Source organism: Dromaius novaehollandiae, chromosome 12 (genome assembly GCF_036370855.1).
Source record: "Dromaius novaehollandiae isolate bDroNov1 chromosome 12, bDroNov1.hap1, whole genome shotgun sequence".
Lineage (NCBI taxonomy): Eukaryota > Metazoa > Chordata > Aves > Casuariiformes > Dromaiidae > Dromaius > Dromaius novaehollandiae.
This window is the reverse complement of record NC_088109.1, coordinates 18,520,196-18,543,235: the sequence shown is the minus strand read 5'-3', so window position 1 is coordinate 18,543,235 and position 23,040 is coordinate 18,520,196. Positions and strand designations below refer to the sequence as shown.

At 46.0% G+C, this 23,040-nt stretch overlaps 1 protein-coding gene across 1 annotated transcript; it reads left to right on the top strand.

Annotated features, from left to right (window-relative positions):
• The first annotated feature begins 13,169 nt into the window (after positions 1-13,169).
• PSMD6 (proteasome 26S subunit, non-ATPase 6) lies at positions 13,170-19,318 on the top strand. The gene is made up of 8 exons (XM_064519134.1): positions 13,170-13,406; positions 13,588-13,793; positions 14,301-14,446; positions 15,499-15,718; positions 15,832-15,940; positions 17,153-17,321; positions 18,792-18,869; positions 19,009-19,318. The coding sequence occupies exons 1-8, from the start codon at positions 13,262-13,264 to the stop codon at positions 19,103-19,105; spliced, it is 1,170 nt and encodes a 389-aa protein (XP_064375204.1). The 5' UTR covers positions 13,170-13,261; the 3' UTR covers positions 19,106-19,318.
• The last annotated feature ends 3,722 nt before the right edge of the window (positions 19,319-23,040 follow it).

Genomic DNA, 23,040 nt, shown 5'->3' with positions numbered 1-23,040 from the left:
CAAGTGCTAACGCTTTGAGGCAATGCTGTGGCGGGGAGGCAAGCGCAGGGTTGGTCCCATTGCTCCCCCATCCTCTGGCCTGCCACTGCTTCCTTTCCTTAAATTTCTCCTGCCTGTAGCTTGTGAGATACAGGTCATGCAGAAAGCCGCTCTTACAGCTGGAGTTTTAGCTTCCTGGGCAGGTTTCTTTCTTGCCCTGTCTCCAGTGGTTTAATTACTGTTGCACCTCACAGACAGCTGTGGCCACAGCTGGACCAGGGAGCAGGGCTGTGCAACCGCGCGCATGTTGTGCCCTAGTCCAAACAAGCAGCGTGATGAAGGTTAGCAGCAGGCGAAGGGCTACCCCTACCCTCTCGCTGCCCGAATTGCTCAGAATGGGGAGCCTCCAGGTCCCACTGAGAAATGCCACATAAATAATATAGCCCCAAACTGCGGCATGGCTGGGCTGCACCTGACGGCAAGCACTGTATATTGTAAGGATCAGACTGTGGGTCCTATGGCACTGCCTGAGCAAACAGAAGCATTTGCATCCCTAAAATACATGGACTCTGCTATAACCCCTAGTTTAGTGCATCTGCTGCAGTAAAGCCAGCCCTGAGGAGTTGCCTTCTGCTTGCATTCAGGCATTTTCCTCAGCTCTTCCTCTGACCCCGTAGTCATTGCAGTGACAGCTATTGCCAAAGCAAACACTGGTGACCTCCAGGGGACAATGGAAGGAACCAAGGGCTCCAAGTTATTTAAAATAGCTTATTTCAGAAAAAGAAGTCTGGGGAAGCAATAGCTCTCCCAGGGAGAGAAGTGAACTTTTCCAGCTAGCTGAAAAAACCTGCCTAGAACAGTGACCCATCCAGCAAGGCTGCAAAACTCACATCTCACCAGGCTAAGGCTGAGCTGACTGAGAGCAACTCCAAGGAGGAATAAATGCCTAAGCAGCTTTGGAGAGCTGCTCTCTGCACAGAGTAGCAGCACTCACTACTCAGTGACTACTCGCCGTGGGATCTCCCGGTCCCCTTGCACGGCAGGAGCCGGCAAGTCGATGGGTTGGTAGGTGGCACCGTGTGGGCAGGTGGGCTGGTAAATCAGAGCCATTCAGTATTCACAGTCTTCACCTAAGAGCACAGAAGGCTCCTTTTGTTACTTTTTGGCACTACTTACCAAATCACGTTCTCCATGTAGGTTATTTGAAAGGGTCTCGCTTTCCCCTAATCCTTCATTTTGTTTATCTTATGAGCAATTACGAATGTTTCAAAAGATGATCACTTTGGACGATGGAGCTTTTTTCTCTGATCTGGTATGTTTGTTCCTTAAAACATCGCTTCAGATACTGTGGCAGTCTGGATGTTTTCTGTTTCAGCAATGGCCTGGTAATTTTAATTAGCTTTATCACAGCTGAAATTCACAATCTGCTCTGAATGTATTCCTTTGAATTTAGTTAAAAGGCACTATTTGAGCTGACAATCATTTTGACTGCAGTTTGCAAGAAAGACTCAAATTTTAGGACTTACGGGAAAGGTCCCTTTCACTGCAGGGCTGCGTAGCCACCGTCTCCGAGCTCACTGGCATCGCTAGGGGCTGCTGAGAGCCAGAGCAAATATTTCTCTGGGCTTCCATTTTCATGCAGTATGTTTTAGGTTACACTTAAGTGGATTCAAGGGAGGAAGCCGAGGTGGGGGAGAGAACGAAGTGAGTAGGTAGGAATAAAAGGACCCAGCGTATGGAAAAGTGGAAGAAAATTGTCAGCTAAAGAAAAAAACAACACAAGCACAGAAAGGGTGAGGAGGTTTTGCATCCTGGCAGCATTCAGAGCGGGTCACACAGAAAGCTAGGCGTTATTTGTACTAGACGGAAAAGGATAGGGTATCAAAGGCTTCCCACTTGGCTCTTGTAGGAACGGCTGTGAGTCACTAGAGGTGGGATGAAGAGAATGGGAAAAAGGGAATGATGGAGAAGGAAATTCCAAAAAGATGTTAAAAGATGTTAAAATATTCAATACGCTCTTCAAAATATTCAAATTACTTGTCTTCTTTTGCACAGCTCTGCAATAAGAGAGCAGTGGTCGAAGCTTAGGAGAAAGGTGCCCACAGGACCAAAGTCTGGAGTGGAGTTTGGTGCCGCTTTCCAACCTCATTTTTTATTGTACCAGGTACCAAACCTGGCTCCCCTGCACTGCTGCGAATTTGTATGTGGGTAGTACGACACAGCCCGGGTTGCCTTGGACCAGGCGAAGCCAGTCCTCCCTCAGAGTCCTTCTGCGGGGCACGTGGCCTTGCTCAACAGCCTGAGCGTATTGTTCCTTTCAAGGGTGCAACGGCTCTGCCCCAAAACCATCCCCATGGCAATATGCTCAACACAATATATATTATTGCAGCCTGCTGCACTCGCATAGGGCTGGCGGGAGATACAGTGGATGCGAGCACAAGCATGGACTTGAGCATGCACTTACAGCAAGGGCCGGGCAGCTCTGGAGAACAGCAACCGAGGACAGGGTTGTGGCTGACTCTAGGGATAATTGTCATGGAAACTACAAGTAAAGTAGCACAAAACACCAGAGAAAGTAGGTATGGAAAAGGCAGCTGAAAATAGCTGTCACAGGAATGCTTCTTTGCAAAGGTTCTAGACATTAAAAGCCAATTGCGTATATAGTTCAGTATTTTTAGATGTTCTTCGAAATCAGACTTTAGAGGGCAGAATGGGGCAAAACAGAAGAATATGGCTACAGTGAGAACTCCAGGGGGAAAATGCTCTGAAAGGAAAACGAAGCAAGTAAGGCTGCTGGACTCTTTGTGTGTGTGTGTGTGTGTGTGTGTGTGTGTGTGTGTGTATGCATGTAAACCAACACACACATATACACATGCACACATATCTGCACTACTGAAAAAAATAATTAGAAAGAGGCCACCATAAAACACATACTTAATGTATCAAACTGAAGATGACAGGGTTTTCCAGAGGTTTAACTGGACTGGAGCCCAATGTCTCGACCGAGGAAGCTGTTGGATTAGCCAGGCTGCTGGCTAAACGGCGTCTGACCACAGCTATAACTGGAAACTATACATTAAGGGATAGATCCAAAGCATGCAACAGCAGAAGGGCTTGCGGCCAAGGACTGGAAATACAGAGGGAACTACACGCGATGGGGCTGAGCGTGCCTCTGGAGAGCCCCGACGCGCCAGGAGTGGGGGCACCGCCACCAGCTGACAGAGGGGCATTTTGCAATGAACAGCGAGCATTTGATGGCCATCAGAGCACTTTTGTCTCTGCTCAAGAGCGCAGCAAACTCTGTTTTACAATGTGCCTTTTCTTTGCTCTGAGGAACACTGCCCTGTGCCAGAAGGATCCTGCGGCAAAAATCCCACCTGCCTCAGTGGTTTAGTCTTTCTGCCCCAACTGCCAAAATTGCCGGCGGGCTAACGCACTCGTGGAAATGCTCTGGGGTGACAGCCCAGCAAGCAGAGCAGCAGGTACAGCCTCCATGGGGCTGTACCGCAGCCTGATGGGGACAGTGCTGGAAACAACAGCGCAGAATTCAGCCTAGAGGAAAATGGAGAAAAATGGAGGAAAATACAAATGCTGAGGAGGTAACGTCATGCAGTTCATACTAGGACAACATTAAGGGGCAAGATATGTATTTTGAGATGAAAGAATTGAATTGTAATGTGAAAAAATGTTAATTGGAAGGTGTAAGAAGCAGCATCGTATGTCTTACATCACTACGTGTATCACCGCTGAACAGCCACCAGGATAATCCACTTGCATTTTTTATGCCAAATTGGAATAAACAACAAATAAAAGGGAATAATCCCGTGAGGGATGAGGCTGTCCATGAGCCAGCGGCGGCCAAACCGGGCGTCTCGGTGGGCGTGATGGACAGAGGCTGGGTCAAAGGGGGTGGAGGCTGAGGAGTGCTCTGGTTTTGCACCAGCTTCACGTGAGTTGCCCAGAGGCTTTCCGACGTCGGTCTCATTCATGCCACGTGAAATAGAGCATCCGACGATGCTCTATCAGCATCACCCTCAGGCGAGAGGGTGAGTAGCTGCTGCTCAGTGCGAAGAACACCCGGGAAAAAGAAAGGTGCGGAGAGCAAGAGATGAGGAGGGGAAAGTCGGTGGAGAGAGGAAAATAACAACACCTAACAGGCAACTCTAATCAGGCACAAAGCGGGAGTTAAATGCCATCCTAAATTGCAGAGCACTGTGCCATGGAAACGGGTGGATAACTACCACGCGCAGAGAAGGCTGCATTTTGCAGCCGAGCCAGGGCTCGCAGGGCACTGAACACATATTTATGAAATATCATCCAGGCAGAGGTTTCTTTGCTTCAGGGCAGTTAAAACATAGAAAGACACCGAAAGGAACTAATCACACATTTTTCACACATTGATGTCAGAATGCACCTGAGCTAGATTAAATACACAACCAAAAGTCACGACCTCACTACAACACCACTAACAATATTAGCATTTCACAGAAAGCCTTGCTTTCCTTTCTTAAGTCCCTTCTCTCTGACCTTGAAGATTTCCTAGCTGATCTCGAGACATGATGCCCATCATCCGGGGAGTTTTCTTCACCTCTACAGCACGGAGGCTCTTTCTTCCCAAGGAAAGCAGGATTAGTCTGCCAAACTGGAAGCGTTGCGTCAGTTACAGCTTCTTCTAAGAAAAAAGAAGAGCATGGGCTAAACCAAAGACAAACTATCCTCAGGAATTGGGGCCGTGCAGGGCTGGAGCCTCCAGCCCCGGCAGGAGGGGGTCGTTGCCCCTGTAGCGGGGCACAATCCTGCCCAAGGAAAACGGAGAAACAGGAAAGAGCCTGTTTGCTAAGTCTTGCTGCTTAAAGCTAGATTAAGCCAACTGGCTGAGTCTTTCCTTGGAAAACACAGATTTCTGTGTTCATTTACTCATCACAATGCAGAGATAAATAAAGATGCGGGAGGCACTTGGGCATCTGAGTTGCCAGTAACCCAAACCCGCTCAGTCAGACATCTCAGTTTAACAGTAAAGCAGAATTTCCATGGAGCTCAATTCCAGGGGCTGGGAATTTTCTGCACACTTCTTAAAAAAAACCATTAAAAACCCTACAGTAATTATCCAGCTATTTTCACCCAAACTGAAGTTTCTCATGCCGGTAACCTACCTATTCGGGAAACAGCAACACTCAGGGTGACCAGTGATGGGGCAATGTGTCACAGCGCTGAGCGTCACACTAACATAGCTCCCTGTGAGTGTATAGCCCAGAATTACCCTCATTCGGGGATTTATTCCATAGTGCACGCAGGACAAGGAAGCAAGAGTAGCATATACAGCTAATTTGATACCCCAGTCCATGGGTGTTTGGTAGATGCGCTCCAGGTACACACAGGCTTCAGCAATGACCTGAGATAAATTTCCTTGTGCTTTGGGTAAGCATCTTGCCCTGCGAATTTAGCAGCATGTTCAGGCTGCCTCCACTCCATCACTGTGTTTATTTTAAAAGATAACATGATGTTAAAATATCACAGCGGTGTTTTCATCAAACGCCGCTTCCCTTGATCATTGTAAGTCAGCCTGATCTGCTAAAAGATCTGACTAGACCTTATGTAACGCTTCTCTGCCGAGCGCTTTTCTTTGCACAACGTGAGAACAACTTGTCCTTATAAAGAGTGAAAACAAAAGATGAGGCTGTGTGTTTGGAAAGAAGCTGCGCAAAATACCTGGCAAAATATATCAATACTTGTAACTGCAGTGGCAGCTGCCGTTTCGTGAGCGGCCACAAATGATGGCCGGTTTCCCGTGGACCTGGCACCTCCTCTCCCCATCACCAGCACCGCAACCCTCCCAGCTCTTCCTCCCTACGCTCCTCATCACTACACGGATATTGCCATTTTCTCCACACACCCTGCGATGGCCAGGCAGTAAGTCTAGCTCCTGCCCGTGTTCCCTGAGTACCGGCCAGGTGAAAGGCGTAAGCACAGGGCGCCGGGACCGACGGCACGGGAGGACCAGGACTGCCAATCCTTTTCCAGCTGGATCTGCCCTACCTGATCTTGCCTTTCAGGAATGCCGCATTGTCGAGGACTCTTTATGTCTCACAAACTTGCTTCAAGCTGGCCACGGGGTACAAAATGCATTAGAGGACAGAAACATAGGGTGATGGGCAGAGAGTATAATCATCGGACTCTTTCCTTAGAAATCCACACGTAAAAAAATCATCAGAGTACAAAAGTCAGTAACACACCACAGAAAAAGGCCAGTAAGACTGAGCTAAATGGGAGAAAAACTAAGTAACCCCACGAGAACAGAAATACAGAGCGATTTCAAAATCCTCGTTCTCCATTGCAAATTATCGCAGTAAAAAGGCCTAACTATAAAACCAAGCATTCAACAAACTGAGGACATAAATTAGCCTTCTGCTACCAGCACACATAAAACCCAATGAATTCCAGACAGATGGTTTATTTAAAGATCACATTATACATAGTATAATCAATATCCGGATTACAGCAAGGCCGTTGCAAGGAAAAAGATATAATTGTACACATGTGAAAACCCTCCAGTTTGGACAGAGACTGGGCAAGAGTAATCAGCACTTCTTAAAGTCTTAGAAATGCAGTGAAAGAGCTGAAGTGTGTGTAATTACCAGTGAGAGTCATTGTAGCAAAGCAGATAAAGTTAATTATACAGTAAAGGAGCATTTTCAGTTGATATGGTAGTAATCACAGTCAACAGAGAAGTGCCCAACAGACGGAACCGCATACAATAAAAGCACTCATTTGGCGAAAGTATACAGCACAAATTACCTAAAAAACAAAGGCAGATATAGATGCACAGCTGGAGAGGACAGATCTTAATAAAGATTTGTGGATTCCTGCATGCAGTAGAGTATCTTAAAAGCACCTGACCTTAACCTGTGGACCATATCCCATGAAATTCTCATGGCAGTCTGGAGGACTTCCCTTGGGGAAGCAAGGGCTGGATCCAGGGCCAGGCAAAGCCCGGGAAAATATTCACCTTGTTTCTCAAGAGAAATGCTCGGTTACATCCTAGGTACTTTTATGGTATACGAAAAAAAACGTATTAGTACAAAACTGGAAGTCTGGAGTACCAATTTTCTGAAGGTCAATCTGCATTTAGGAGAAAAGCAGCAGCAAACAGACCTCATTTTGCAACTCAAACTCCCAGCCCACCATTTCGTACAGCTCCATTTAGCAACATCTCTCTCCACCCGACGGCATTAAAAGCCGAGGGTCCTGCAATACAACCGCTGAAATGACAGGTTGTCTTCAAGGTTCAAGCCCAAGTCAGGCATTTGCATGCGTGTATATTTATGTCTCTTTACAAACATCCTTTTTTCGATAACAGGATAAACGTGGTGCAGAGTTTCCACCAGCTGAATCATGCGAAGACTTCCCAGTCCTGCTCAGCAGCCTGGGACCAGGTGCCAGTGTCGGGCCTGCGCCCCAGGGAGGAAGGCTCAGGTGGGCACCCAGCCTCTTCTCGGCTCTCTTACGGGCGCACCGCGCAATCTCGACAGCTTGCTCACGTTTCTCTTCCAGCCCTAATCTCTCCCACCCCTGATTATGGGCAGTTTCATCCCGGAGCAAGGGGGACCGAGCGAAGGGCAAGGCCCCTCGGCCATCTTATCGCTACCTGCCATTTTGATTTCTCATGGCCATTACGTACTAATAGCTTTTCAGACCACTAATTAATGATAGTGTTTAGCTGAGCCTTCCCGGGATAACAAACCCCTCTGAAACGGCTGTTTGTTACAACACGCTGATTAACGGACTTTAATGCTCTAAGAGCCTTAATTCGGGGATTACGGGAAGCGTTGTCCTTCAAAGCATCCTGATGCGCTAACAGGGAAGGATTTGCTGATTTGAAAATATCCAGATAAATAAATAAAACACACTGATTAAAGCGAAACAGATACGCAGGAAGGAGAGGGAGAAGGTGAGGAGACAACTGCAGGAAGGTCTTGAGAGAGACTTTGAGCACAGAGGTCACAGCCCAGGGCCGGCCGGCGGAGCGGCGCTGGCAGGGGACTTGGCCCTGTGCCTCTCATTCCTCACCAACACAGATGGTAATTCTTGTGCACCTCGCTTCCAGAGACTATAGCCATACACATGTCAATGATAATTACTTGCTAAATGAGATGATAAACTTCTAGGTGCTTATTTGGAAGAAGTCGATGCCTAACACCCTACAGGTATACGCAGAGACATACATTAATTAGCGAGTGCAGATCTAGGGCAGATCTTGGTGCTGCAGTCAACATGTAGAGTGGTGAAGGATGAGGAATGAAGTCAGACATGACTCCTGTACCACCTTCTCCAGAATTACGTTCAAACAGCCTTGAAACAAGTGCATTGGCCTTCCAACTGCCCAAGCATCACAGCCTGGCTTCCAGCAAGGTAGGGAAGCATGGCTGGTATTGCCGGGACGAGCCAGACATCGAGCAAGCGAGGGGGACACGACCTCAGCATTTGTGGGGACATTCAGTGCTCACAGCTCCGGTGTAACACTGGGTTTGCTCCTTTCTGCCTCTTATTAGCAGAAGACAGCGAGGGCGGCACTGAAATCTGCAATGAGGCTAAACACGTTGCTACCAACATGCCTTTGACCCGACTCCCTCGGCACGCAGAAACCCTGGGTGGTTTGTCAAAGCTTCTGGGCACTGCCCGGACACCACGGGGGCAGCTGTCCAAGGAGCAGAGGGAGCAGTCCCCTGCGCGGGTGCCAGGACTTCTGCTGCTTGCGGAGAGCTGGGGACCCTCAGCATGGGCCTGGCCTGCCGGCGGTGGCTGCTCAGGGCACCAGGATGGTCCCCGTCTCCAAAGCGGTAACACCACCGGCCCTCCTTGGTGGGCAGAGCGTTTGCAGGTCCTGCTGCTGGGAAGTGCCACGGACCAGGAGGTCTCAAGGCCACGCAGCTCCACATGACTGACCTGCCCCTTTCCTATCCCTCCCCGGGAGACTCGCCATCACCGCGCCGAGTGCAGCAGTCAAGGGCCAGCACAGACTAAGCACCCTCTGATGCTAATTGCTTAATACTCACCTGTGCTGCCCGCAGGCCAGGGGCTGTTGCACCCTACGCACTGCACTGGGGAAAAGAAAAACAAAAAACCCAGCAAAGGCAGCAGCTAAGTTGGGAAAGGAGCAGCGTTATCCCTCTGAAACACTGGCACCTTGTGGCTGCTGGCGGGCGGACGGCAGGCGTACACCGTGCTGCCGGGAACGGCTTCTTTTGGGCGAAAAGCAGGGCAGATTTGTGCCAGGTGCTCCTCTGCCCAGGCCGGCAGAGGCGTCCGGCCCCGACACCGCGGGCAGCAGGGACAAGCGGCTCCATCCCCTCGCTGCCACCGGAGCTGCGATACCCACATCGTTTCCCTCCAAGCATTAAAGTTACTGTCACCCGCCGCAGGCCTCGCAACAGCACCTCCGCATCTTGCTGGGGAGGAAGCAATCATCCGAGGTCCCTTTGGCGGAAAGAGCGACCGTGTTTATTCACTTGGATCCTTTTAAATGCAGCAAGGCCACGTGAGAATTGCATTCGCTGCATAAGGCCTTATTTCTTCCTCTGAAATACCTGAGATACAAATACTCTCTCCGAATCCCCTTTCATGTTCAGTGGCGAGCACCACGTGCACAGAGCTGGGCTCCCCTACTCCCATTCATTGCTTAAATAGACATAAATAGGCAAAGCGCGGGCAAATATTTACAGACAAGAAATGCTGGGTTTTTTAATTAACTAGTGTTTCATATGGTTACAAAACACAACACTGTAGTAATAGCTAAGCCCAGGAAAATTAAAAATGGACTTTCTTACTCTCTTCTTGCTCCTAACAACTTATTTCGGGGCCAATTAAAAAGTGGCAAACGCAGAAACGGCAGAATAAAATTCTTTTTTACTTGGCACATAATGAAACTGTGGCACTTAGGGCCACAGTGTCGCGTGGATGCCAACAATTCAGCACCGCTAACGGGGAACGGATGTTTGTACAGACAGAGCGGGAATAGGTAAGAGTGACGTGGATGCTGGAAGAGCTGCAGACCTCAAGCTGTGGTTGCAAACCGATCTTTATTAGGGATTAGGCAGAGCGCTAATGTGGCAGCCGGGCTATCTGCTTGCTGGGGAGTTGCACATAGTTTCCACCTTCCACCAAACGCTGGAGAGATGCAACGACCGGACCCGGGATCTGATGCAATACTGCTCATATGAGTAACGCTCACTCGTGTGTGCCTGAGTGTCCGAAACATCAGCCTTACTTATCAGGAGAAAAAACAACTGTCCTTTTTCTTCCTAAACAAGGCATGCTAAGGATAAACAGCATACCACAGCACCAGAGCAGATTCCCCAAGAAATATATCCGGGGACGCGATCCGAAAGGAAAATATGCAAGAGGCCTAAAAGAGTCTGTCACAGAAAACCTAATTAATAGGTTTTCTGAGCAAACACAAAGGCCAACAGGCAAATAATATAAACACTGCTGCGAAAGATCTGTGTGCAGCGCTTTGCAGAGCATCAAAGCAACTCCTTATCGCACCACCAATAAAACAGGGATTGCAACTCCAGAAAGAAACAGAAGGCAAAAAAAGTCTGCTCTTACAGGAACACAGGAACTGCCCAGCTTAAAACACAGGTTCGCTTTTGTTTTATTCAAAACACGGCAGAACAACGCGCCAGTGACTTAAATGAAAAATTAAAAAATCAGAAGCACATAACAAATATTAGCACTCCTCAAAGACGCAGCAGACAACGGTTCCTCCTGGCAAACGTAAATAATTCATGCCAATACAGGGAACCAGTCTGAGGCGCACACTGCGAGGGAACGGCGGAGGAAACAGCTTCTCCCGCGATCTAGAAGAAAAATCCGACTCCCAGACACAGGAGTGAGAGTGCCGCCTTCGAGACCTGACTCCAGCAAAAGACACCACTTACTTAAACCTCACACGGCTCCGGAGGCCATGGGCAAGCGCGCCTGGGGCTGAAACCCCAGATAAAAACCTGTGCAAAATACGTTTTAATCTTACTACGCTCAAAGACAAACATCCAAGAGAAAACAAAGGCTGATGGTTGTTTTATTTTATGGGGGGGGGGAAAAAAGCATTGATGTGGGATGGCACGCTGGACTGACTCTGAACATCTCCACAGGCGGGAACTAATGAGGACACGCGCTATTGCCGTGCCCGCGCGCCCCGTTTGTAAAATTCAGCCTGAAAATAAACTGTTTGCAAGCGGCCCCCGGGCAGGCTGGGTGCAGAGTGGCGGCGGCGCGGGCTGCGCCTGCCGAGCACCTCCCGACGGGCCCGAGCGCGCTTGCATCTCGCAGGGGGAGCGCCACAAGGTTGCAAAAGGTATTTATTAGCGAGACAGAGATACATTAAAAAAGCTAAATGAGAACTGCATGGGAATGCGGTCGAGAAGTCAGGAGTCACACTCCCCCAAAGCATGAGATACAATAAAACCATCATTTTTTAAAAGCTCCCTTTACATGCCCTCTGGAGCCGCACGCCTGCTCGCGGGTGACGTTTCCAAGCTTCTCCCTGCAGCTACGGAGGCTACAGACCTCCTTATTCCCCAACAAAACCTGAAGGCCCTTGTAACTAGTTGTTTCCACTACCTTGTGTTAAAAGCAAAGCACCAAACACCCGAAACCTCATTAAAAGAACTTAAGCAAAACAAATTGAAGCTGGCAACAAGGAGCACGGCTTGCAACGCTACCATGGGACGCCGCAGTCCCTTGCTGACACATCACCACACCTGGACTGGGGCATTTAAACTATTTGCATTTTTTCTGCATCAGGAGAGAGAAGCGATTACAGCAAGGGAGCCTGTTCCTGAAAAATTACACAGCTTCCCCTTTCTGCCCTGCTGCTTTCCTCCTTCGGCTCCACCGCAGACGCGCTCACGGACGGCCTGAAAACCGACCGGCGCCAGCACGGCTCCGGCCCGAAACACTGCCCCGCAACGCTGCCCCGCGTTGTGGGAGCTGTTTGGCAGCCGGTGCAGGAACGGCGAGCTCTCGTGCACGGTCCAGGGAGAAAACCAGCAGTGCCACGCTGCAGCCAGCACTTCAGCAGCGGCAGATCTGTGTCTATATAAATGCAAAATATTAGAGCTAGTGGAAACTTTTTGCATTTCAAATGGCTCACAGGGGAAGAGACGGTTTGTGACTCTGGGCACACGCAAATATCTATAGGCAAAGTTTGCTTAAGGTGGCACGCACATTTCTGAGAGGCGGAAGCAGTGGGTTTTAGGAGATGCTGCCGAGTGCCAGTGGGATAAATCCATGCTTTTTATAGCACGGGCGAACATTCAGCACCTGGCAGCCTGGCCGCACATGCCCGTATCTGTGAGGCCTCTCCGGTGTAAGTACATAGATGTTTGCAAAGACCCTATGTGCCTCGAGAGCTGCGTCTGCGCCTGCATCCACCCCGGGAAGCCCCTTTTTTCTGGCGGGCCCCAGGGAGTTTTGAGAGTGGCTTCTTGCGCTCTGCGTTTCCTCCTCCAGGGATTGCTGCAACCCGGCAGCATCTGCCAGCTGCCCCCGATGTATCAGAGCGGAGCCCATATACCCTATGGGTGCACAGCCCCTATAGCCTGCACCATGGGCATCACACTGGGCACGTGCACAGCTCTGCAGTCTGCGTGCACACGCACCCCTTGCAGCTTGTGCATGCACAGCTCCTACAGCGTGCACCGTGCACATGCAGCCCCTACGGCTGTGTCGGCAGCCCCTATATCCTGTGTGCACAACCCTACAGCCTGCGCTGCACGCATGCAGCCCCTATAGCCTGCAGCTTTCACATGCACAGCCCCTATAGCCCGCGTCCACAGTACCTAGAGGCTGCACTGTGTGCACACACTCCATTGCCTGCCCTGTGTGTGCACAGACCCGCACCCCGCACCTGCACACCCTGCACTCGGTGCATGCACACCCCGCACCTGCACAACCCGTGCATGCACACCCCCGCACCCCGGGCGTGCACACCCCACACCCCACGCATGCATAGCCCTGCACCCCGCGCGTGCACACCCCGCACGCTGTGCACGCGCCGCGCGTGCACACTCAGCACCCCGCGCGCGCACCCCGCGCGCAGGCGCCGCTCGGCGCGCGCAGGGCCCCCTCCCCGCGGCAGTGACGTCACCGTGGAGCGGCGCGGCGCGACCGCCGGCCCGGCAGAGGGCGCGGCGGCGGCGGGGCGCGGCGGAAGCGCGCGGCCGTTTCCGCCGGTGGCGGCTGAGTCACTGGGGCCGCGCCGGGAGCCGCCGCCGCCGCCGCGATGCCGCTGGAGAACCTGGAGGAGGAGGGGCTGCCCAAGAACCCCGACCTCCGCATCGCCCAGCTCCGCTTCCTCCTCAGCCTGCGGCCGCGCGCCCCCGACCCCGCCGCCCGCGACGAGCTCATGGCGGCCGTGCGGCTCCACAGTGAGCGGGCCGGGCCGGGCCGGGGAGGCTGGGGGGGGGCAGCGGGGCCGGGCCGGGGCTCGGGGGCGCGGCGGGGCCGGGGCCTTCCCGGCTCGGGGGGCGGCGGGGCCGGGCCGTGGGGAGGGGGAGGCCGGCGGCTGGGCCGCGGCGAGGCGCCGCAGCCATCGTGCCTCTCTCGCAGACATGGCCCCGTACTACGAGGCGCTGTGCAAGTCCCTCGAGTGGCAGGTGGACGCGGACCTGCTGAGCAAGATGAAGAAGGCCAACGAGGAGGAGCTGAAGCGCCTCGACAACGAGCTGGAAGACGCCGAGAAGATCCTGGGGGAGAGCGAGATCCGCGACGCGATGATGGCCAAGGCCGAGTACCTCTGCAGGATCGGGGACAAGGTGGGTCCACGGCGCGTTGCAGGCATTGCGCTGTCACCCTCCTAGCCGGGCGGGTCATGAGGAAACTGGGTGGCTCGCAGTAAGTTTTCTCTACCACATGACTCAGCCACATCTGGGAGATAGGAGGAGAGTGTTACTAAAATGTAAATAATCTCATAAGAAAACATTGCTTTTCCAGACAAAGGAAAAAGTTATTTGCTGATTTTAAATGTTACTTTTCACTTACCTTCTGTCTTTAAACTTTCTAGACTAACTACATAACGCACTTTAATTTCAAATTACAGTGTGTATTTTCACAGTCTTTAGAGTTATAAGTTATTTGAGGAGCTGCTTTCTTAAGATTTAAACCCCGAGTCTTTAAGATTGTCAGTTTTTCTGCAGAACCCTAACACTTTTTATTAAAGCCATGACTATCAGTAGAGGACAATGAGTATACTTATGATAGACAATTTGCAAATATTCTAGTTGCTTTTAACATTCTTATCGTAGAAAATCTTGTCTTGTTAGGAGGGAGCCCTGACTGCGTTTCGTAAGACCTACGACAAAACTGTGGCGCTGGGACACCGTCTGGATATTGTATTCTACCTTCTAAGGATTGGCTTGTTTTATATGGATAACGACCTCATCACACGGAACATTGAAAAAGCAAAAAGGTACGGTTTGGGTTGCTTAAGTGCGCTAAAACACTTTGAGACAAATGGTAACATAAGGAATTGAAGATAAATACCTCGCTATCGAGAAATGACCAGGAGTGGTTGTGAGACAGAATCAAAGAGCAATGGGTGGATGTTACCTTGTGTACTAGACCGTTTCTTATTCCCGCATCTTACATGAAGAGGAGAAGGAAAGAACATTTTGTGTCAGCTATTTTCTAGCAGCTGACTTGATTTGAATTTGTGGCCTGCCTTTCCACTTTTCTGCTCTGTAGCTGTTAGAAGACAAATAACTTTGGATGTAATAACATTGTATAATAAAGTGCAGTGCAGGAATACCAGGTGAATCCAGCCAATGCCGGTGCCATGCAGTTGTCTCAATGAAGTGCCAGTTTTTCCCCTGAAGCAAGATCCTTGCGTCAGTACAGTATGGTTGGTTGCGGGCATCTTTTCCACTGCTGGCTTGAGCGTCTCTGTGCTCTCAACATTTTGAACTTCGTGGTTACTGTAGCAATCTGAGGTTTCCAGTCTCTTGACAGGTGTCCTGAGAGACCAAGGCAGATATGTTCCCTGTTATAATGTTCCTTGGGCGCTGATTTTTTGTATATTGCCTTCTGAACAGGTCTTGCTTGTAGTTACATCAACATTGTGTTAGTATGATTCTTGAAAGTTAAGTTGTTTCAGTGGTAACTTTAAAATTTTTACTATGCTGCTAGTTAGACAGCTTTGATTTTAGTAGCAAAGGCAGTGGAAATATGTTTCCATGGCTGAGGTTGGCAGTAATATTTAGATGCACATCTCAAAGCCTGTCAGTGCAACTTTAGAGGCTATAAACCGTTTTTCTTTGAAACTTGCATTCTGCAAACACTACTGGCCCCTCTTGTCCAAAGGAAGCCACTTTCTTTCCCCGACAGGTGTATGAAGCCTGGACTGTTTCAACAAGCTGTAACATAAAACTGTGTGTTCTTTCCTTAATCATATGGCAATAGTTTATCTACTGTATTGTTGCATCTAACAATATAAGTAAATATTTCTCTTTGTTCTATTTTAAGTCTAATAGAAGAAGGAGGAGACTGGGACAGGAGAAACCGTCTAAAGGTGTACCAGGGTCTTTACTGTGTAGCTATTCGAGATTTCAAACAAGCAGCGGAGCTCTTTCTTGATACAGTTTCAACATTCACATCCTATGAACTTATGGACTACAAAACATTTGTAACATACACTGTCTATGTCAGCATGATTGCATTAGACAGGCCTGACCTTAGGGAGAAGGTAAGGCATGCAGATGACAACACTGGTTCAAACAGACCTAGTCTTTCTTTAGCCTGTTTATGTCCTGGCTGAAAGTAATAGTTAATTTAAACATGTTGTTTGATTGCTTTCAGGTTATTAAAGGAGCAGAGATTCTGGAAGTTTTGCATAGCTTGCCAGCTGTACGACAGTATCTCTTTTCTCTTTATGAATGCCGTTATGCAGCCTTTTTCCAGTCATTAGGTAAGGCTGTGTTTTTTCTTACAACACTATACTGAAGGTGCTGTAGCTAGTTGTTTCACGTCATGCACAAGTTTTGTGGAGCAGCTACATCCTAGAATTAGAGCTAACTGTGGACAACTATAGATGGTGGGGTTTTATTGTTTTGAAGGTTTTTTTATGGCAGCAGTGACTAAAAATTTGCTGCTGTTTGAGTTCATCTGCTCTGTCAAAGAAATCGTCACATACAGTGAGTCTTACAAGAGGTCACGTCTGATTAGGTGGAAAAGAGTTTTTGAAAGAGCTGTGGAGCGCAGTCTTACCTGATGAATCAGGTCAAATGGGAAAGCTCTGAAAGGTTTTATCTTTGAAATAAGTTTTAGGCCTAAGGGTCTAAGAGCCCTAAATTATGTAGTTCCAATTCTAAAATCTCAACCTGCGAAAAGAAATTACATTGAAAGCTTTCATAGTGTTGGTCACCATGGCCTTTCTGGTTCAGTTTCTATGTAAAATGGCAAAATGAAGGAAAAGCTTTTCAGAAGAGTTTCCTCATTCTTGCCAGTTCTCAGACCACCGGTTTTCCTCCTGTGAGATTTAGCATAGCAGAAAATAACACGTTTAGAAACAGCAAAAAGAACCTTTCATTTTGTGGAAGAGTAGGCCTGATGAGATTAAAAGCTAAGAGCAGTATTTTCCTATTGCTGGTTTTAGCATGAGCTGTGAACTAGAAGTGTCAGGAGAAAAAGTCACTTCTTCAGTGCCTGGTAATCCTTATAACTAATTTCAGAGCCACTACCAGAAAGTTGATCTTACTCCCTTACCGAGCTTTGGGGAAGAACGTTTCTTCAAATAGATATATACCAAGTAGTGCTTGTGTCTCAGCACTTCATTATTCCTATGGGACAACAGATTCCAGCGCTAACTAGTGAGGTGGTCCTGCTACAGCATAGGAGAGATACTCGCTCACATCCTGAAAGAAGTATTCTGTGCTGAAAACGAGGGTAATCTTAGCCATGACATTGTTTGCATGTTATTGCTGCTTCTGGTTATGGAGCTAATAACAGGTTACACTGACTTATTTCCATACAGCGTAGAATACCTTTCATACCCTGAAGTATGCAAGAATAGAGTAACGTTCACACTGATTACTTGTTTACTGGTGTTACATATTCTATATACATAACTGATATATTACATTCTTGCAGACATTACAGATTGAATTTCTTTTCTTTTCAGCTATTGTAGAGCAAGAGATGAAAAAAGATTGGCTGTTTGCACCTCACTATCGATACTATGTACGGGAAATGAGAATTCATGCATATAGCCAGCTCCTAGAGTCTTACCGGTCGTTGACGTTAGGATACATGGCAGAAGCATTTGGAGTCAGTGTAGAATTTATAGATCAGTAAGTTATTATTTGACTTTTTAAGTTTATAAAAATCTTATTTTACATGTTTTAATTATTTACAAAAATCTCATTACAAATAAAACTCTTTGTTTGACTCTAAACATGCCAAGTTATGTTTGTATGGAAGAGCTTGGCTAATTTTTGTAAATGAATCTCATGTTTCAGTAGAGAAAATAATTCGACTAATGATTGTTCCAGTATTTCTTTTACTATGAGGACTATATGAGGAATTAGTCTTTTATTAATAACTTTGTTTTTTATACTGGTATTTCTATAGCCCTTCATAAGCTATGAAGATTAAGATTTTAGAGGATGATTGTTAATTTGCAGTGATGCCAAAACTTAAGTGTTCCAGCTTTTAGTGTCATTACAAAATTTTATGTACCCTATACGTTCTAACTGGTCTCCTCATTTAGTTTTGCTTGCTTTCTGGTAGAGGACAGATGGACAGGATCTAATGCTTTTGACTTTAATCAGGTGTACATAGCAGTCTCAATTTGCAATTCTTTCTAGTGTAAAAGCAATGGATTTAGATCATAATGAGAATGTGAAGTGCGAAATTGACTTTTAGGCCTTGACTGCATACATGGAACTCTGCCTTTTAATGCCTTCGCAAGAATCATTCTTCTTTCATAGAGAAACTCTAGATTTTCTACCACAGAGATATGAATACTGCTGGAAATACTCAGAAATGATTTAATAGGCATTTCAAGAGGAACTAAATAGCATTCAATTAACAGAGATAAATGTTTCTAAGGCATACCATTTCTTTTGCTTCCAAATAACTTGCTAGTCATTGTAACTTGTCTTACTGCAGATGACATGAATGTTTTCATTTATTATGAGGGATGTGCTTACTATTAAAAGTGTGGGGTTTTTAATCCAATTTTACAGGTTTTAATTAAGACTATTGTATTTGCTAGTTTGATCAATAAGGAAAATACAGTAAATCACAGATCCTAATTAATAATGTTATGATTTAAGAATTATCTTTATCATGAAATAGAGCTGTAGGCCACCAGCTGATTAAGGAGAAAAAAACACATTTAGAGCTACTAGAAAATGAGAGACTGTTAATAGATTTTAATGAATTGAGTGGCATGAAGGTTTTGTTTACATCAGGATAAATTCTGAATATGCATGCTCTATAACTGCTGCTTTTGAATTTGAATAGTAGTTGATGCTGAACTGAATCTTACTTTCACTCAAGAGTAAGAGTTTGGCCTGAGAGGAAAATACTGACTTAAAATTTTTATGTCCAGATTGCTAGAGTGATTGTGCTAGTTTTTAACGTCAGTACATTCAAGCTTTAATGAGATGAGCATGTCCTTATGAAAATACATAGGCTATTGCTTCAAAAATATAGTGTGATGAAAATGATGTCTTGTGATAACATGTTCTATGCTGCTAGGCCTACAATTCCTTGATGAAGCATCATTACTTAACCCACTTCTTTTCTTTAATTAGGGAGCTTTCAAGATTTATTGCAGCTGGGCGATTGCACTGCAAAATAGACAAAGTAAATGAGATTGTAGAAACTAACAGGTATGCTATCAATTCCTATAAATTGTTCTTGACAGGCCAGTTGAATTCTGCGTATTTTGATGATGCTTATTACAGAAATGTAAGTGGCTTGATGTAAAAACATACTCTCACTTCTAATTTTTTTTTCCATAAATTCTAGGCCTGATAGCAAGAACTGGCAGTACCAAGAAACCATCAAGAAAGGAGATCTGCTGCTAAACAGAGTTCAGAAACTTTCCAGAGTAATTAATATGTAATTTTTTTAATGCAAGGGAAGGGAATGCAAAATTTAGATGTTTAAAAAAATTTTGGAAGTAACCTATAAATATATTGTATAACTTGGTATACTGTAGGTAAGAAAATTACTAGTGAGAGAAGTAGTGTTTTTACAGTCCACTTCATTATGTAAAACAACGTTCCATTTTGGTGTACGGATCCCAGTTCATTTATTAAATATATGATACAGTTGATGATCTTTTGCAGTATATTTTGTTCCTTTGCTTGACTATGTATACAGTGATGTTCAGCACTTAGTAACAAAGCAGGACCAAGATCTGTGAGCAAAAAGAACTAATAGCAATCCCAGGGTCGCTTTTCTAAGACTGATATATATGAATCAATGGTGAAAACAGTCAAATAGTAGAAACTACAGTAAAAGTAGCCAAAAATGTTAGTTGGGATTGAGCATTGTCCAGACAGAATGAATTCCTGTTATGAAAGGATCAAAGTTTAAGGGAGAAGGGATAGGAATGCAAATGATTGTGATGGAGCAGTGGCATTAGTGGAGCAGGAGTCATATGGACTGTACCTTGGGGAACATGGTCAACTAAAGTAGCCTGTCCTTTAATATGGCATTTTTGCTAGCTGTTAAAGAGAAAGTCAATGCAAAGCAAAGCATTACATTTGAAAATTACTTCCCTGTTAGATTTGCAGATGTCAAAATGATGGTAGGAACAGTGGGAAGACAGATAGTATTGCATTTTGACACACTGATCAAATACTGTAGAGGGTTACAATTTTTCTTCACAGCTGCCAAGGAATAAATGTTTCAAGTAGGCTGCTGCCATTCTGATGACACATGGTTTCTGTCCTTAGCAGAGCCTAAGGCAGCAGCTGTTTACCCTGCTTTCTTGGCTTGGCTTGAGAGCTTTTTCAAAGGAAAGTCTGTGACTTAGTTTGGTTAGCTGTTTGATGCCAATGCACTTAGCAGCAGAATCCATTTACTGTCTGTATTCATTGTAACTTTAATGCTTGAAGTAACGCAAACAGGTAGATACCCAAAGAAGTATCCTGACGTTTGGAAGCTAAAGTGCAAATGATAGGATAGCATGGGATTTCACATTGCTGCTCCACTTACTCTGTGATCTCAGAGGAACTCCCATCTTTGAATCACTGCCATCTGTTGCAGGTTAGACTCCCCAGAAATTACGTTGGGGGTCCATTAATATTCTCTACTGAACTGTTCTGAATAGAACCTACGGGGTTGTTTTTTTGTTTTCTTTCACTACTTGCTAGAGGCTAGATTTTTTTTGCAAGTAGTAGCTATTTAGCTAATGTTTAAAGATACAAATTTCAGATTTAATTAACTAACTAGAAGAAAATTCTGATCTTCAATTTGTTTAGACTAGTGTGAATGATAAAGGAGAACCCTAGCTTGTTTACCATGGGATCAGCTAACCATTCCATATTTTGTCTGTTCACACACGTATCATTTGCTGTGAAGTTTTAACTAACTTAACTTAAGCCAACATTCAGAGCTGCAGTAATCTCTTGCGGTTTTTCTTAGAGTGCTTCCATAGCGGACAAGTATAGCAAGCTGGGAAGACTTTAAATCTGGCTACCTGTTGGTAACATTATTTCCACCTTCAATTCATTCACATGTTAAACATACCAGCAGAGCGTACAACAAATGGTATAAGCCGTAGGCCTCACTGAATTGAGTGACTTAATTTCTGGTGGACTGATGAATTTTCCTTTCTAACATTTATGTAGCTCAGCCAGCCTTAAATAACTAAATCAAAGCTTCATGAAATAAATCTCAGACTTCCACTGAGTTTGTGTATTGTTATATGTATTTTTAACTGTAAAATGAAGGCGATAGAAGTTGTCTTACTCAAGGGAATTAGACTAATACAGACTTTATTCACTCAGGGGAAATCTTCCTGCTGTTTTAGTGTACATAAGTGCAACAGAAAAAGAATGGAAGCATTGTTGTCTATTTTGTGAGGAACAGAAAAGTATTATTAAAGATCCTTAATGTGCTGTAAGACAGATGTTTGCAGAGCTTTCACTTTTTTTTTTTTTTTTTTAATTCTAACCAACAATATTCTGTTGGAGCCAGGCGTTTTAAAATCTTGTGTTACTCTGCTCAGGCAAGTGAAAAAACAATGTTCAAGACAGAAGTGCCCATCCTACTAGAGCAAGCAAAGTTAATTTTCAGTGTACTTCTAGTAAATTAATTCTAGTGAGGATCTTTGTCAAGACAGTCAGCTTTATCTAGTAAAACAATAATTGTACAGGAGAATTATTAGAGACTCTCTTTAAGATCCTGATCCCAGCCTCTTTCTGCAGAGGAGGATCCAGGAGGAACCTGCAGGGCTTCTTGACTAAGCTTGTTGGGCCAAGAGCTGGCAGAAGAGAGTCATGACAATTTTACCTTAACGATATTGGGGCTTTCAGCAACAACTCAGCCTCTCAGCCACGCCAAATGGTGGTAGGACAAAACTCTGTCCAGCTGTATGGAAAGGCAACACCTCCTGAAGTCCACAGCTGGATGCACAAAAGGTAGCAAGGATGATGCCTCACACCGCTCTCCTGAAAGAAGAAAACACAATCCGGTACATAGTCTTTCTTCAAACAGTAGGAAGCCTGAAGGGGTCCAGGGCGCAGTCAGGCCTTTAACTGATCAAGTGAGAGCCCTGATCAATGACCGGAGATGTTCTCTATTTTATCAGTTCTAACTGCTTACTTCAATATACATTGCAAACAAAAGTGATAGAATTTGTGCTTCCTTTAAACCCTCAAGTACCTTCCAGTTAGCTTTTACTGTTCCATAATCATATTAGTTTTTTCCTTTGGCTTATTTCATCTCATGATTTCTGTTTACTATAATTCTGATCGAGTGGCACTCTAGACATACCCTTTCATGCATCAGTCTTGACACCTTTTTCCATGGATTTTGTCCATATGCCAAAGTTGTACATTCTCTCGTAATTCAATCCTGATGCAGTTCCTTAAACTAATAGCATTCTCCGATCCTGCTTTGGAAGGCTGACTTCATACTAGCAGCAAGGTAGCCTGAATCAAAGGCAGATTTGAAGGTGCAGCCTCAGAGAGGTGCTTGCCACCTGATCTGCAATACATTTCACTATCATTAGCCTGTGGGGACACAGGAAGGAAGGAGAGGAGATACGGGGTGTTGCAGGGTTTGTCATTAAAGTTCTTCTACAAAGTGGTTGAAATTCAGTCTGTGTGCAAACATTCTTTGGCTCACCTGTGTCAGCTTTCGCTGAAGATTGGGCTCCAAAGTTTAAGATCATCTATGAACATAATGAACGTGCACAGCCTACCTGCTTCATGCAGATGACCAAGTAATTCGCTGGATAGTTTTCTATCTCCCCTCTTATTGCTGGCCTCCTTTCAGTCGCTACTGTAGTCTGGCTAACAACAGACAGGTCACTCATTTCTGGAAAGATTACCTACTGTGGACAGGAAGGGATGTGGGTGAACAGTGCTCAGCTGCAACACTGAGGCCAAAAAACATTTCCAAAACCGTCTGAGAGCAACTAAACCAAGCAGTAGCTTAAGTTTAAGTCCTTGCTGATGCTTAACAAAGTTTCTGTATGGACTTGGCTACAGATGTCAACTACAGTCATTTCTCGCAGCCTTGGACAAGCCCTTTTGACCGCATTTCTCAGGCTAGTTTTTATCTTCTGCAAAAAGGTTTGAATCTAGGTTAATTTGAACAATTTTTCAGAAAAGTTTTTGAGACTTCGCTGAAGTTTGGTGTGCTAGAAAAACAAAACCAAAACAAGCATATGCTGTTTTTCTGCAACAAAGAGCCCATGCTGCTTATTAGGAACAAATCCAATAGCTAATGTAGAACGGAGCCAAAGCACTGAGAAAAGTATTCAGCCAAATTAAGAGTCCCATGTTGGATCATACAAGCCACGTGTGTTTGATTATTTGTTGC